This window comes from Manacus candei, unplaced genomic scaffold (assembly GCF_025592945.1).
Source record: "Manacus candei isolate 608988 ecotype Guabito, Panama unplaced genomic scaffold, ASM2559294v1 h1tg000639l, whole genome shotgun sequence".
Lineage (NCBI taxonomy): Eukaryota > Metazoa > Chordata > Aves > Passeriformes > Pipridae > Manacus > Manacus candei.
In genome coordinates this window covers 1116-17266 of record NW_026138687.1, presented here as the reverse complement: position 1 = coordinate 17266, position 16151 = coordinate 1116, and the positions used below count along the sequence as shown (strand labels likewise).

At 61.8% G+C, this 16151-nt stretch overlaps 1 protein-coding gene across 1 annotated transcript; it reads right to left on the bottom strand.

The window, feature by feature from the left end:
- Positions 1 to 11241: 11241 nt before the first annotated feature.
- LOC127466193 (pleckstrin homology-like domain family B member 3) lies at positions 11242 to 15895 on the bottom strand (the record flags this gene model as incomplete). Its single annotated transcript, XM_051776790.1, is given in 4 exon segments — positions 11242 to 11546; positions 13967 to 14052; positions 15666 to 15741; positions 15743 to 15895. Coding segments are annotated over 4 exon segments (450 nt in total), but the record flags the coding sequence as incomplete, so codon positions are not given.
- Between the last annotated feature and the right edge of the window lie 256 nt (positions 15896 to 16151).

The window sequence follows — 16151 nt, the reverse complement described above, 5'->3', positions numbered from 1 at the left end:
GGGGGGCGGGGCGCCAGGGGCTGGGGGAGGGGTGACCCCGTGACCCCCCCGTGACCCCCCGTGACCCCGCAGAGGGGGAGGGGCGGCTCCGGGGCTGCGGCTCCTTCGGGCCCTGTCGGGGTCTCGTCGCCTTCGACTCCGGGGGCGGCCGGAGGGTCACCCTGAGGTGCTGCCGGGGGGACCGGTGTGAGCCCGGTGAGACTGGGGGCTGGGAGGGACTGGGGGGGACTGGGGGGGGACTGGGGGGGACTGGGAGGGACTGGGGGGGGACTGGGAGGGACTGGGAGGGGACGGGGGGGGGACTGGGAGGGGACTGGGAAGGACTGGGAGGGACTGGGAGGGGATTGGGGGGGACTGGGAGGGACTGGGAGGGGATTGGGGGGGACTGGGAGGGACTGGGAGGGGATTGGGAGGGACTGGGAGGGACTGGGAAGGGCACTGGGGCGTATTGGGATATACTGGGAGGGCACTGGGGAACAGTGGGGTGGACTGGGACATACTGGGACATACTGGGAGGGGACTGGGAGGGGATTGGGAGGGGATTGGGAGGGGCTGGGGGGAACTGGGAGGGACTGGGAGGGACTGGGAGGGGATTGGGAGGGGACTGGGAGGGGATTGTGGGGCAGTGGGAAGGGCGCTGGGGTGTACTGGGATATACTGGGAGGGCACTGGGGGGGGCCCGGGGGTCCCTCGGTGTTTGCTGGGAGGGGACCCCTCGTTCTGGCCGGTCCATACTGGTCCACACTGGTCCATACTGGTTCCATACTGGTCCATACTGGTCCGTACTGGTGCAGAGCGGGACCCTCCCCCCTCGGGGCTGCTCTGCTGGGGCTGCGACGGCCCCGACGCCCCCCAAGGCTGCGACCCCCAAGTGCTGCCGTGCGGGGGGGGCCGGACCCGCTGTGCCACCGCCAGGACCTACGGTGGGGGGGCTATGGGGGGGGCTGGGGGGATTGGGGGGGATTTGGGGGGGGTTGAGGGGATTTGGGGGGGTTTGAGGGGGTTATGGGGGGGTTTGGGGGGTTATGGGGGGGCTTTGGGGGGTGTCTATGGGGTCTCTCTTGATCTGCGGGGGGGTCTCTGTGGGTCTGGGAGGTCTGGGGGGTCTCTGGGGGGTCTGGGGGGGCTCGGGGGCGTCTCTGGGGGGTCTCTGTAGGGTCTATGGGGGTCTCTGTGGGTCTGCAGGGTCCCTATGGGGTCTCTGTGGGTCTGGGGTCTCTATAGGGTTTATGGGGTCTCTGTGGGGTCTTGGGGGGGCTCTCTGGGGTCTCTGTGGGGTGGGGGCTCTTCGTGGGGTCCCTGTGGGACCTGGATGATCTGGGGGGGTCTCTGTGGGTTCTCTACAGGTGTTATGGGGTCTCTGAGGGGGCTCTATGGGGTCTGTACGAGCTGGGGGGGTCTCTTGGGGGGTCTCTATAGGGCCTGTGGGGTCTCTGTGGGTCTGGGGGGTCTCTGTGGGGTCTTGGGGGTCTCTATGGGGTCTCTTTGGGTCTAGGGTCTCTGTAGGGTCTGGGAGGTCTTTATGGGGTCTTGGGGGTCTCTATAGGGTTTATGGGGTCTCTGTGGGTCTGGGGTTTCTCTATAGGGTTTATGGGGTCTCTGTGGGTCTGGGGGGTCTCTGTGGGTCTGGGGGGTTCTCTCTGGGTTCTCTGTGGGGCTGGGGGGGTCTCTATGGGGTCTCTGTAGGTCTGGGGTCTATGTGGGGTCTCTGTGGGGCTGGGGGGCTCTCTGTGGGTCTGGGGTCTCTCTAGTGTCTCTCTGGGTCTGGGGGGGGTCTCTGTGGGGTCTCTCTGGGGTCTCTATAGGGTCTATGGGGTCTCTGTGGGGTCTCTATAGGGTCTTTGGGGTCTCTGTGGGGCTAGGGGCTCTCTATAGGGTCTATGGGGTCTCAGTGGGTCCGGGGTCTCCCCCTGACCCCCCCCTGACCCCCCCCCCACCTCTCTCTGTCCCCCCCCCCAGGCCCCTCGGGGGAGCCGTGGCTGGTCCGGGGCTGCGCGACCCCCGCCTGGTGCGAGACCCCCGTGGGGCTGGGGGGGCTGCGGGGGGGGGCCCCGCCCCACTGCTGCCGGGGGGGGCTCTGCAACCGCCTGCCCGGGGACCCCCCCGCCGGGGCCGCCCCCTCCCCCCGCCCGCCCCTTCCTCCCCCTCCCCCTCCTCCTCCTCCTCCCTCTCTTTCTTTAGCCCCGCCCCACACATTTTGGGGAGGGGCCACACCCTCTGCCCCACCCTCTGCCCTCGGGGGGGACCCTCCTGTGTGGGGCAGGGCGGGGCCCCCCCTAAAAAATTCCCACCCCCTCCCCCCCCTTTGTTATGGGGGGGGGGGAGTTGAGTCATTTTGGGGGTGACTCAGGAGTTTGTTCCGGGCTGGGGGGGGGGGGAAATGGGGGGCAGGGCTGGGGGGCAGAGCTGGGGGTGCTGTGCTATGGGGCAGAGCTATGGGGCAGAACTGTTGGGAAGAGCTGTGGGGCAGAGCTTTAGGGCAGAGCTATGGGGCAGAGCTGTGGGGCAGAGCTGTGGGGCAGATCTATAGGGCACAGAGCTCACGAGCTGCTGGGGGGCCACACTGTGGGGCGGGGAAGCTGTGGAACCCTGTGGGGCTGTGCTATGGGGCAGGGAGGCTGTAGGAGCATGCTATGGGGCAGGGAGCTCTCTTGGGCCGTGTTATGGGGCAGGGAGCTCTCTCGGGCTGTGCTCTGGGGCAGGGAGCTCTCTCAGGCTGTGCTATGGGGCAGGGAGGCTGTAGGGCCGTGCTATGGGGCAGGGAGCTCTCTCAGGCCATGCTATGGGGCAGGAAGGCCGTAGGGCCACGCTATGGGGCAGGGAGGCTGTAGGATCACGCTATGGGGTGCAGAGCTCTCTCAGGCCACGCTATGGGGCAGGGAGCCCTTTCAAGCCGCCCTGTGGGGCGGGGAAGCCGTGGCAGCCTGTGGGGCCGCGCTGTGGGGCGGGGAGCCCCGGGGGCCCCCCACCCTCGCCCCACCCTCGCCCCACCCTGTCCCCGCCGCCATAAATGGGGCGGCTCTGCCCCACGGCCCCCGGGCCGGGCCGACATGTGGGGCAGGGCCATGGGGGGGGCCCGGCTGCTGCTGCCGCTGCTGCCACTGCTGCTGCTACCCACGGGTACGGGGGGCACTTGGGGGGCACGCGGGGGGTGTGGGGCTGGGGGGGTACAGAGGGCACTTGGGGGGCACTCGGGGAGTGGGGGGCGAGGGGGGTGGGGGCTGATGGGGCAGGAGTTGGGGGGGGGGTGGAGATGTGGGGCCGCCGTGGGGCTGGGGGGGTGTCAGGGGGGTTGTGGGGCAGGAGCTGTGGGGCAAGAGGGTGTCAGGGGTCAGATCTGTGGGGCAGGGGGGTGTTGGGGTCAGATTTGTGGGGCAGAGGCTGTAGGGCAGGGGGTGTCAGGGGGTCAGATCTGTGGGGCAGGGGGTTGTTGGGGTCAGATTTGTGGGGCAGAGGCTGTAGGGCAGGGGGTGTCAGGGGGTCAGATCTGTGGGGCAGGGGGTGTCAGGGGGCTGGGGTACAGGGGGTGTCAGGGTCAGATCTGTGGGGCGTGGGGGGTGTCATGCAGCTGTGGGGCAGGATGTGTGGGGCAGGGGGGTGTCGGGGGTGAGATCTGTGGGGCAGGGAGTGTCAGGGGGCTGTGGGGCAGGGGGGTGTCAGGGGTCAGATCTGTGGGGCAGGGGAGTGTCAGGGGTCTGTGGGGCAGGGGGGTGTCAGGGGGCTGTGGGGCAGGGAGTGTCAGGGGTCAGATCTGTGGGGCAGGGGGGTGTCAGGGGTCAGATCTGTGGGGCAGGGGGGTTTTGGGGGGCTGAGGGGGGCTGGGCGGTGCCGTGGGTCGGGCCGGGACAGGCTGGGACACGTCGGGGCCTCGCGGGGAGGGCGCTGCCCCACGGCCCGTGACGTGTGGGGCCGGTGACGTGGGGCCGGTGCGGGGCGGGTGACGTGTGGGGCGGTGACTGAGATGGGGGGCCCGTGTGGGGTACTGACATCTGGGGCTGGTGTAGGGCAGTGACATGTGGGGCAGTGACATGTGGGGCCGATGTGGGGCTGGTGACAGAGACGTGGGGCAGTGACTGATGTGTGGGGCAGGATCTGTGGGGCTGCAGTGGGGTGATGTGGGGCAGGGATTGATGTGTCGGTTATGGGGCAGGATCTGTGGGGTGCAGTGCCTGAGCTGTGGGGTTGATTTATGGGGCAGTAACTGATCTATGGGGCAGTGGCTGATCTGTGGGGTCGATCTGTGGGTCGCAGGAGCTGTGGGGCTGCAGTGCCTGAGCTGTGGGGCGCAGGACGGGACCTGTGCCCACCCCACCAACGTCACCTGCCCCCCGGACAGCGACGTCTGCGCCGAGGCCTTGGCGGCCGTCACTTGGAGTGAGTGGGGGGTCTCGGGGGTCTCTGGGGGGTCTGGGGGGTCTCTGTGGGTCTGGGGGGTCGCTATGGGGTGTCTATGGGGGCCCTGGGGGGCTGGGGGTGTCTTGGGGGTCTCTATGGGGTCTGGGGGGTCGCTATGGGGTCTCTATGGGGCTGGGGGGGTCTATGGGGTCTGTGGGGTCGCTATGGGGTCTCTATGGGGCTGGGGGGGTCTTGGGGATCTCTATGGGGTCTGGGGGGTCGCTATGGGGTTGGGGGGGATCTCTATGAGATCTCTGGGGTTTCTATGGGGTGGGGGGGTCTCTGTGGTCCCTATGGGGTCCCTCTGGGGCTGGGGGGGTCTCTGGGATCTCTGGGGTCTCTGTGGGGTCTCTGGGGTCCTTGTGGGGTCTCTGGGGTTTCCATGGGTCTGGGGTCCCTATGGGGTGTTTGTGGGGTCTCCGTGGGGTCTATGGGTGGGGGGTTTATGGGGTCTCTATGGGGTTCAGCGGGGTCTCTGGTGTTTCGATGGGCCTGGGGTCCCTATGGGGTGTTTATGGGGTCTCTATGGGGTGGGGGGTCTCTGGGGTCCCTATGGGGTGTTTATGGGGTCTCTATGGGGTCGGTGGTCTCTGGGGTCCCTATGGGGTATTTATGGGGTCTCTATGGGGTCGGTGGTCTCTGGGGTCTCTATGGGGTATTTATGGGGTCTCTATGGGGTCGGTGGTCTCTGGGGTCCCTATGGGGTATTTATGAGGTCTCTATGGGGTGGGGGGTCTCTGGGGTCCCTATGGGGTATTTATGGGGTCTCTATGGGGTGGGGGGTCTCTGTGGGGTGTTTATGGGGTCTCTGTGGGGTGGGGGGTCTCTGGGGTCCCTATGGGGTATTTATGGGGTCTCTATGGGGTGGGGGGTCTCTGTGGGGTGTTTATGGGGTCTCTATGGGGTGGGGGGTCTCTGTGGGGTGTTTATGGGGTCTCTGTGGGGTCGGTGGTCTCTGGGGTCTATGGGGTATTTATGGGGTTCCTATGGGGTATTTATGGGGTCTCTATGGGGTCGGTGGTCTCTGGGGTCTCTATGGGGTGTTTATGGGGTCTCTATGGGGTGGGGGGTCTCTATGGGGTGTTTATGGGGTCTCTATGGGGTGGGGGGTCTCTGGGGTCCCTATGGGGTATTTATGGGGTCTCTATGGGGTGGGGGGTCCCTATGGGGTATTTATGGGGTCCATCCCCCCCCAGGTCACGGCCGGTTCGCGCTGGGTGGGCGTGGCTGTGGGCGGGGCCAGCCCGGGGCCATCGCCCGCGCCCTCGAGCTCTTGGGGGTCGTCGTGTTCGAGCGGCGACGTCACTGCGGGGGCGGGGCCTGCAACCACCAGCTGCCCCTCGGCCAGCAGGGGGCGCTGCCCCTGCCCGGTACTGGGGGGGACTGGGAGGGGTTTGGGAGGGACTGGGAGGGACTGGGAGGGGATTGGGGGGGACTGGGAGGGGTTTGGGAGGGGATTGGGAGGGACTGGGAGGGACTGGGAGGGGATTTGGGGGGACTGGGAGGGGATTTGGGGGGACTGGGAGGGGATTGGGAGGGACTGGGAGGGGTTTGGGGGGGGATTGGGAGGGACTGGGAGGGACTGGGAGAGACTGGGAGGGGATTGGGATGGACTGGGAGGGACTGGGAGGGGATTGGGAGGGACTGGGAGAGACTGGGAGGGGATTGGGATGGACTGGGAGGGACTGGGAGGGGATTGGGAGGGACTGGGAGGGGATTGAGGGGGGATTGGGGGGGGATTAGGGGGGACTGGGAGGGGACTGGGAGGGACTGGGAGGGGACTGGGAGGGGATTGGGATGGACTGGGAGGGACTGGGAGGGGAGTGGGAGGGACTGGGAGGGACTGGGAGGGGATTGAGGGGGGATTGGGGGGGGATTAGGGGGGACTGGGAGGGGACTGGGAGGGACTGGGAGGGGATTGGGGGGGACTGGGAGGGGATTGGGAGGGACTGGGAGGGACTGGGAGGGGATGGGAGGGGACTGGGAGGGACTGGGAGGGGATTGGGGGGGACTGGGAGGGGATTGGGGGGGACTGGGAGGGACTCGGTGGGCACTGGGAGGGAATTGGGAGGAACTGGGAAGGCACTGGGAGGCACTGGGAAGGCACTGGGAGGGACTGGGAGGCACTGGGAGGGCACTGGGGGGCACCGGCCACTGGGTGGGCGGGGCCTGTGGGCGGAGCCTCGCTGACCACGCCCCTCCCTGTTGCTCCCCCCCCCCCCCCCCCAGCCAACGGCAGCGCCCGGACCCCCAACGGGCTGCGCTGTTTCGGGTGCCCCGAGGAGGGGCCCTGCCCCCCCGGCACCGTCGTCCAGTGCTACGACGACCTGAGGGGCTGTTTCCATGGCAACGTCACCCTCAGGCTGGGTGAGGCCTCTATGGGGTCTTTGGGGGGTCTCTAGGGGGTCTTTGGGGGGTGTTTGGGGGATTTAGGGGGTTTTGGGGGGTCTGTATGGGGTCTTTAGGGGGTCTTTGGGGGGTTTTAGGGGGTCTTTGGGGTCTCTATGGGGTCTCTATGAGGCCTCTATGGGGTCTTTAGGGGGTCTTCAGGGGGTTTTAAGGGGTCTCTAAGACCCTCTAGGGGGTATTTGGGGGGTTTTGGAGGATCTCTATGGGGTCTTTGGGGGGTCTTTAGGGGTCTTTAGTGGGTCTTTAGGGGTCTTTAGAGGGTTTTAGGGGGTCTCTATGGGGTGTTTGGGGGGTTTTAGGGGGTCTCTATGGGGTCTTTAGTGGGTCTTTAGAGGTCTTTAGGGGGTTTTAGGGGGTCTCTATGGGGTCTCTATGGGGTCTTTAGTGGGTCTTTAGGGGTCTTTAGGGGGTTTTAGGGGGTCTCTATGGGGTCTCTATGGGGCTGGGGGCTCCCATGTAGTCCCCATATTGACCTTATATGGCATTTAGGGGGCGTGGCCATCGCTGGGATCACCCTATAGGGAATATAGGGCGACCCTATATGGTGTCTAGGGGGCGTGGCCATCGCAGGGTGACCCTATAGGGGACGTAGGGTGACCCTATGGGGGGGGGGGGGTGTAGTGGTCGCCATGGTGACCTCCTATGGCTTCAGGGGGGCGTGGCCATCACAGGGTGACCCTATAGGGGACGTAGGATGACCCTATATGGTATCTAGGGGGCGTGGCCATCGCTGGGATCACCCTATAGGAAATATAGGGCGACCCTATATGGTGTCTGGGGGGCGTGGCCATCGCAGGGTGACCCTATAGGGGACGTAGGGTGACCCTATGGGGTGGGGGTAGTGGTCGCCACGGTGACCTTATATGGCATTTAGGGGGCGTGGCCATTGCCGGGATGACCCTCTAGGACCCCCATGGGGGGCGTGGCCTCGCCCCTGACCCCGCCCCCCCTTGACCCCGCCCAGGTAACGTGACGCTGTGGCGGGAGGTGCGGGGCTGCGTCCGGGACGGGAGCTGCGCCCAGGAATGGCGGGGGGACGACGCGGCCTCGCTGAGCGGCTCCTGCTGCGCCGGCGACCTCTGCAACCGCCACCTGGCCAACAGGACCCTCTTCGACCCCGACCTGCCCCGCCTCGAGCTCCTCCCCCACGGCCACGCCCCCACGGCCACGCCCAGGGCGGCCGACGCCGACGCCACGCCGAACAAGATGGCCGCCACCGCCGGCGGCGGCGCGGAGGGTGCCGGGGAGGTCGACGCGGCCACTGAGGCCACCGGCGGTCAGCCCGGTGTGGACGCCGGGGGGAAGAGGGCCGCTGGTGGCAAGATGGCCGCCGGGGACAAGATGGCCGCCGGGGGCGGGGACAAGATGGCCGCTGGGGGCGGGGACAAGATGGCCGCCGGGGGTGGGGACAAGATGGCCGCCGGGGGTGGGGACAAGATGGCCGCCGGGGGCGGGGACAAGATGGCTGCCGGGGGCGGGGACAAGATGGCCGCCGGGGGCGGGGACAAGATGGTCGCCGGGCGCCAGGGGCGCAAGGATGGGACCAAGGGCCCGTCGGGGCGGGGCCACCCCCTGGAGGGGCCCGGGTGGCTCCTCCCCTTCCTGTTGTTGCCCCTCCTCCGTTAGGGCGGGGCCTCCTTGTCTCCTCCCCCATTAGGGCGGAGCTTCCTTGTCTCCTCCTCCCCGAGCTGGGGGGGGATCAATAAAAAGGGTTGTGGTGGAATTTGGGGGTCCCGGAGTCATTTTTTTGGGGGAGGGAAGGACTAAGTAATGTGTTTTATAATTATATATATAATTATATATATAATTATATCTATCTATATATATATAGATATAAATAATAATATATATATAATTATATATATAATTATATATATATATAATTATATATATATCATATATTATATATATATTATATATATATAATTATATATATAATTATAAATAAGTGAGTGTAAATAAGTGTATAAGGGTGTAAATAAGTAAGTGCTTTAAAATATGCCAAAATATAAAAATTATGAAAATGTAATCGCGTATAACAAAAAATATTAGCAAATACACAAAAATATAAAAATATGAATAAATAATAGGTATAATTATATACATAACATCTATTTGGGTGTATAATTATATAACATAATATTATATATTATATATAATATATGTTAGTTATATAATTATACGTATATATATTAGATGCACGGTTATATATGAAACTGTGTATAATATACACCGAAATGACCAAAAATGAGAGTTTTGTCCCAAAAAAAGCTTTAATAAATACACAGGCCAGGCCAGGCAGGATCCCAAGGGAGGAATTGTGGGGCTTCCAGTTGGCTCCCAGTGCTCCCAGTAACGGTCAGGGTTCCCGGGTGGAACGTGAGGGGAAAAAAGTGGGAAATGGGGGGGGGAGAAAGGTAGAAAATGGGGGGGAAAGGGGAGAAAAAAAAGGCAGGAAAAGTGAGGAGAAAAGGGTGGGAAATTGAGGGGAAAAGGGTGGGAAAAGTGAGGGAAATAGGGGTGGAAAATTGAGGGGAAAACGGGGGGGGAAAGGGTGGGAAACATGAGGGGAAAAGGGTTGGAAAATTGAGGGGAAAATGGTGGAAAAAGTGAGGGGAAAATGGAGGGAATTGTGAGGGGAAAATGGTGGAAAATTGAGGGGAAAATGGCGGGAAAAATAGAAGGGAAAATGGTGGGAAACGTGAGGGGAAAATGGTGGGAAATGTGAGGGGGAAAAGGGTGGGAACCATGAGGGGAAAAAAGGTGGAAAAAGGGTGGAAAATGCGAGGGGAAAAGGGCGGGAAATTGAGGGGAAATGGTGAGGAATGTGAGGGGAAAAACGGTGGGAAACGTGATGGAAAAAGGGGTGGAAAATTGAGGGGAAAATGGCGGGAAAATAGAAGGGAAACGTGAGGGGAAAATGGCGGGAAATGTGAGGGGAAAATGGCGGGAAATGTGAGGGGGAAATGGTGGGAAACGTGAGGGGAAAATGGCGGGAAATGTGAGGGGAAAATAGAAGGGAAACATGAGGGGAAAATGGCGGGAAACGTGAGGGGGAAAATGGCGGGAAATGTGAGGGGGAAATGGCGGGAAACGTGAGGGGAAAAGGGAGGGAAATGTGAGGGGAAAATGGCGGGAAATGTGAGGGGAAAATAGAAGGGAAACATGAGGGGAAAATGGCGGGAAACGTGAGGGGAAAATGGCGGGAAATGTGAGGGGAAAATGGAGGGAAACGTGAGGGGAAAATGGCGGGAAATGTGAGGGGAAAATGGCGGGAAATGTGAGGGGAAAATGGAGGGAAACGTGAGGGGAAAAGGGAGGGAAATGTGAGGGGGACAAAATGGCGGGAAACGTGAGGGGACAAAATGGCCGCCCATCGTTCCCAGTCGGGTTTTGGGGCTCCCGGCTGATTTTTGGGAGGGTTTTGAGAGGATTTTTGGGGGGGTTTTGAGGGGATTTTGGGGGGGGTTTTGAGGGGATTTTTGGGGGGGTTTTGAGGGGATTTTTGGGGGGGTTTTGAGGGGATTTTTGGGGGGTTTTGAGAGGATTTTTGTGAGGGTTTTGAGGGGATTTTTGTGAGGGTTTTGAGGGGATTTTTGGGGGGGTTTTGAGAGGATTTTTGTGAGGGTTTTGAGAGGATTTTTGGGGGGGTTTGAGGGGATTTTTGGGGGGTTTTGAGGGGATTTTTGGGGGGGTTTTGAGGGGATTTTTGGGGGTTTTTGAGAGGATTTTTGTGAGGGTTTTGAGGGGATTTTTGGGGGTTTTTGAGAGGATTTTTGTGAGGGTTTTGAGGGGATTTTTCGGGGGGGGTTGAGGGGATTTTTGGGGGGTTTTGAGGGGATTTTTGGGGGGGTTTTGAGGGGATTTTTGGGGGTTTTTGAGAGGATTTTTGTGAGGGTTTTGAGGGGATTTTTGGGGGGTTTTGAGAGGATTTTTGGGGGGGTTTGAGGGGATTTTTGGGGGGTTTTGAGAGGATTTTTGTGAAGGTTTTGAGAGGATTTTGGGGGGGGTTGAGAGGATTTTTGGGGGGGTTTTGAGGGGATGTTTCGGGGGGGTTTGAGGGGATTTTTGGGGGGTTTTGAGAGGATTTTTGGGGGTTTTTGAGAGGATTTTTGGGAGGGTTTTGAGGGGATTTTTGGGGGGTTTTGAGAGGATTTTTGGGGGGGTTTGAGGGGATTTTTGGGGGGTTTTGAGAGGATTTTTGGGGGTTTTTGAGAGGATTTTTGTGAGGGTTTTGAGGGGATTTTTGTGAGGGTTTTGAGAGGATTTTTGGGGGGGTTTGAGGGGATTTTTGGGGGGGGTTTTGAGAGGATTTTTGGGGGGGTTTTGAGGGGATTTTTGGGGGGTTTTGAGAGGATTTTTGTGAAGGTTTTGAGGGGATTTTTGTGAGGGTTTTGAGGGGATTTTTGGGGGTTTTTGAGAGGATTTTTGTGAGGGTTTTGAGGGGATTTTTCGGGGGGTTTTGAGGGGATTTTGGGGGGGGTTTTGAGGGGATTTTTGTGAGGGTTTTGAGGGGATTTTTGGGGGTTTTTGAGAGGATTTTTGTGAAGGTTTTGAGGGGATTTTTGGGGGGGTTTTGAGGGGATTTTTGGGGGGGAAAGGGGGTCTCAGAAGGCCCCCCCGCCGCGGGTGAGGGTGAGCACGGCGTCCATCCAGATCCGAAGGGCTTCGGCCGAGGGAGCCACGAGCCAGAAGAGCCGCTCGTAGGTCTTGAGGCAGAAGGTCAGCCGGGGGTTTGGGCTCTGGGGGGGCCGGACGGGGACATTTTGGGGGGCAGACACAGAGACCACCCCTCCCTTCCCCCCAAGAAGGCCCTATAGGTGCCTCCAGCCCCACAAAACACCCTCAGTGGGTCCTATAGGTCCCCCAGTCCCATAGAGACCCCTCGGTGGGCCCTATAGATCCCTCAGCCCCATAGAGACCCCTCCGTGGGTCCTATAGGTCCCCCAGCCCCATAGAACCCCATGGGTGGGCCCTATAGGTCCCCCAGTCCCATAGAGACCCCTCAGTGGGTCCTATAGGTTCCCCCCTACCCCATGGAGACTCCCCCTGCCCCATAGAACCCCCTGAGAGGGTCCTATAGACCCCCTCAGCCCCATAGAGCCCCCTGGGTGGTCCTATAGGTCCTATAGGTCCCCCCACCCCATGGAGACCCCCCAGCCCCACAGAACACCCTGAGTGGGTCCTATAGACCCCCCCAGCCCCATAGAGATCCCTGGGTGGTCCTATAGGTCCTATAGGTCCCCCCACCCCATGGAGACTCCCCCTGCCCCATAGAGCCCCCTGGGTGGTCCTATAGGTCCTATAGGTCCCCCAGCCCCACAGAACACCCTGAGTGGGTCCTATAGACCACCCCAGCCCCATAGAGACCCCTGGGTGGTCCTATAGGTCCTATAGGTCCCCCAGCCCCACAGAACACCCTGAGTGGGTCCTATAGACCCCCCCCAGCCCCATAGAGCCCCCTGGGTGGTCCTATAGGTCCTATAGGTCCCCCAGCCCCACAGAACACCCTGAGTGGGTCCTATAGACCCCCCCCAGCCCCATAGAGCCCCCTGGGTGGTCCTATAGGTCCTATAGGTCCCCCCACCCCATGGAGACCCCCCAGCCCCACAGAACACCCTGAGTGGGTCCTATAGACCCCCCCAGCCCCATAGAGATCCCTGGGTGGTCCTATAGGTCCTATAGGTCCCCCCACCCCATGGAGACTCCCCCTGCCCCATAGAGATCCCTGGGTGGTCCTATAGGTCCTATAGGTCCCCCCACCCCATGGAGACTCCCCCTGCCCCATAGAGCCCCCTGGGTGGTCCTATAGGTCCTATAGGTCCCCCAGCCCCACAGAACACCCTGAGTGGGTCCTATAGACCACCCCAGCCCCATAGAGACCCCTGGGTGGTCCTATAGGTCCTATAGGTCCCCCAGCCCCACAGAACACCCTGAGTGGGTCCTATAGACCCCCCCCAGCCCCATAGAGCCCCCTGGGTGGTCCTATAGGTCCTATAGGTCCCCCAGCCCCACAGAACACCCTGAGTGGGTCCTATAGACCACCCCAGCCCCATAGAGACCCCTGGGTGGTCCTATAGGTCCTATAGGTCCCCCAGCCCCACAGAACACCCTGAGTGGGTCCTATAGACCCCCCCCAGCCCCATAGAGCCCCCTGGGTGGTCCTATAGGTCCTATAGGTCCCCCAGCCCCACAGAACACCCTGAGTGTGTCCTATAGACCCCCCCCAGCCCCATAGAGCCCCCTGGGTGGTCCTATAGGTCCTATAGGTCCCCCAGCCCCACAGAACACCCTGAGTGGGTCCTATAGACCCCCCCCAGCCCCATAGAGCCCCCTGGGTGGTCCTATAGGTCCTATAGGTCCCCCCACCCCATGGAGACCCCCCAGCCCCACAGAACACCCTGAGTGGGTCCTATAGACCCCCCCAGCCCCATAGAGATCCCTGGGTGGTCCTATAGGTCCTATAGGTCCCCCCACCCCATGGAGACTCCCCCTGCCCCATAGAGATCCCTGGGTGGTCCTATAGGTCCTATAGGTCCCCCCACCCCATGGAGACTCCCCCTGCCCCATAGAGCCCCCTGGGTGGTCCTATAGGTCCTATAGGTCCCCCAGCCCCACAGAACACCCTGAGTGGGTCCTATAGACCACCCCAGCCCCATAGAGACCCCTGGGTGGTCCTATAGGTCCTATAGGTCCCCCAGCCCCACAGAACACCCTGAGTGGGTCCTATAGACCCCCCCCAGCCCCATAGAGCCCCCTGGGTGGTCCTATAGGTCCTATAGGTCCCCCAGCCCCACAGAACACCCTGAGTGGGTCCTATAGACCCCCCCCAGCCCCATAGAGCCCCCTGGGTGGTCCTATAGGTCCTATAGGTCCCCCAGCCCCACAGAACACCCTGAGTGGGTCCTATAGACCCCCCCCAGCCCCATAGAGCCCCCTGGGTGGTCCTATAGGTCCTATAGGTCCCCCAGCCCCACAGAACACCCTGAGTGGGTCCTATAGACCCCCCCCAGCCCCATAGAGCCCCCTGGGTGGTCCTATAGGTCCTATAGGTCCCCCAGCCCCACGGAACACCCTGAGTGTGTCCTATAGACCCCCCCCCCAGCCCCATGGAGACCCCTGGGCGGGCCCCCCAGATCCTGTCCCCCCCCCCTTCCCGCACCTTTCCGGCCACCCTGCCGGGGTCGTACCAAACCTCCTCGATGGCCTGGAAATAAATGACCCCCTTGAGCTTCGTCTGCGCCTGGTCTGGGGAGGGGGGACACACGGGGGGGGTCAAGGGGGAGCCCAAAATCCACAGAGACCCCCAAAGACCACCCAGAGACCCCCAAATCTCCAGAGACCCCCAAATCCACAGAGACCCCCAAAGACCACCCAGAGACCCCCAAAAAACCAAACCCACAGAGACCCCCCCCCGAGACCCCCAAAAACCCACCCCAGAGACCCCCAAAACCCCCCCCAGAGAGCCTCAAATTCCCAGAGACCCACCCCAGAGACCCCCAAAGACCACCCAGAGACCCCCAAACCCACAGAGACCCCCAAATCTCCAGAGACCCCCAAATCCACAGAGACCCCCAAAGACCCACCCAGAGACCCCCAAATCCACAGAGACCCCCCCCCGAGACCGCCCAGAGACCCCCAAAAACCCAGAGACCCCCCCCAGAGACCCCCCCAGAGATACCCAGAGACCCTCAAACCCACAGAGACCCCCAAAGACCACCCAGAGACCCCCAAACCCCCAGAGACCCCCAAATCCACAGAGACCCCCAAAGACTACCCAGAGACCCCCAAATCCCCAGAGACCCACCCCAGAGACCCCCAAAGACCACCCAGAGACCCCCAAATCTCCAGAGACCCCCAAAAACCCCCCCCGAGAGCCTCAAATCCACAGAGACCCCCCCAGAGACCCCCAAAGATCACCCAGAGACCACCCAGAGACCCCCAAAGACCACCCAGAGACCCCCAAACCCCCAGAGACCCCCAAAGACCACCCAGAGACCCCCAAACCCCCAGAGACCCCCAAATCCACAGAGACCCCCAAATCTCCAGAGACCCCCAAACCCCCAGAGACCCCCAAAGACTACCCAGAGACCCCCAAATCCCCAGAGACCCCCCCCAGAGACCCCCAAAGATCACCCAGAGACCCCCCCAGAGACCCCCAAATCCCCAAAGACCACCCAGAGACCCCCAAAAACCCCCTCAGAGAGCCTCAAATCCACAGAGACCCCCCCCAGAGACCACCCAGAGACCCCCAAATCCACAGAGACCCCCAAATCTCCAGAGACCCCCAAAGACCCCCCCCCAGAGACCCCCAAAAACCCCCCCAGAGAGCCTCAAATCCACAGAGACCCACCCCAGAGACCCCCAAAGATCACCCAGAGACCCCCAAAGCCAAAGAGACCCCCCCAAAAACACCCAAAGATCACCCAGAGACCCCCAAAGACCACCCAGAGACCCCCAAACCCCCAGAGACCCCCCCAGCGATCCCCAAATCCCCAGAGACCACCCAGAGACCCCCCCCAGAGACCCCCCAGAGATACCCAGAGACCCTCAAACCCACAGAGACCACACAGAGACCCCCAAACCCCCCCAAAGACCACCCAGAGACCCCCAAACCCCCCCAGAGACCACTCAGAGACCACCAAAGACCCAAAGACCCCCCCACAGAGACCCACAGAGACTCCCCCAGAGACCCCCAAACCCCCAGAGACCCCCCCAAGACTCTCTAAAACCACCCCCAGACCCCCCCTGACCCCCCTCAGACCCCCCAAGACCCCCTCAAACCCCCCTGAGACCCCCCCCAAACCTCCCTCAAACTCCCCCAAACCCCCTCAAAGCCCCCCCCAGACCCCCCCAAGTACCCCCATAATAGGCCAGGACCCTCCTGTGGGGGTCGAGGTGGAACCAGCGGCGCCTCCAGGTCTTGATGCGTCCCCCCCATCTTGGTGAGGGGCCCCCTCAGGGACCCCCCCAGCACCCAGAGCCCCCCGACAGCCTCGGGCCGGTGCCCCCGGGCCCGCAGGGCACAGAGCAGGTCCGGCTGCACCCCAAAAAAATGGGGGTCAGAGACCCCAAAACGGGGGTCAGGGACCTCAAAATGGGGGTCAGGGACCCCAAAATACCCCCCAAACCCTCAAAATGGGGGTCCAGGACCTCAAAATGGGGGTCAGAGACCCTCAAAATGGGGGTCAGGGACCTCAAAATGGGGGTCAGGGACCTCAAAATGGGGGTCAGGGACCCCAAAATACTCCCCAAACCCTCAAAATGGGGGTCAGAGACCCTAAAATGGGGGTCAGGGACCCCAAAATGGGGGTTAGGGACCCCAAAATACCCCCCAAACCCTCAAA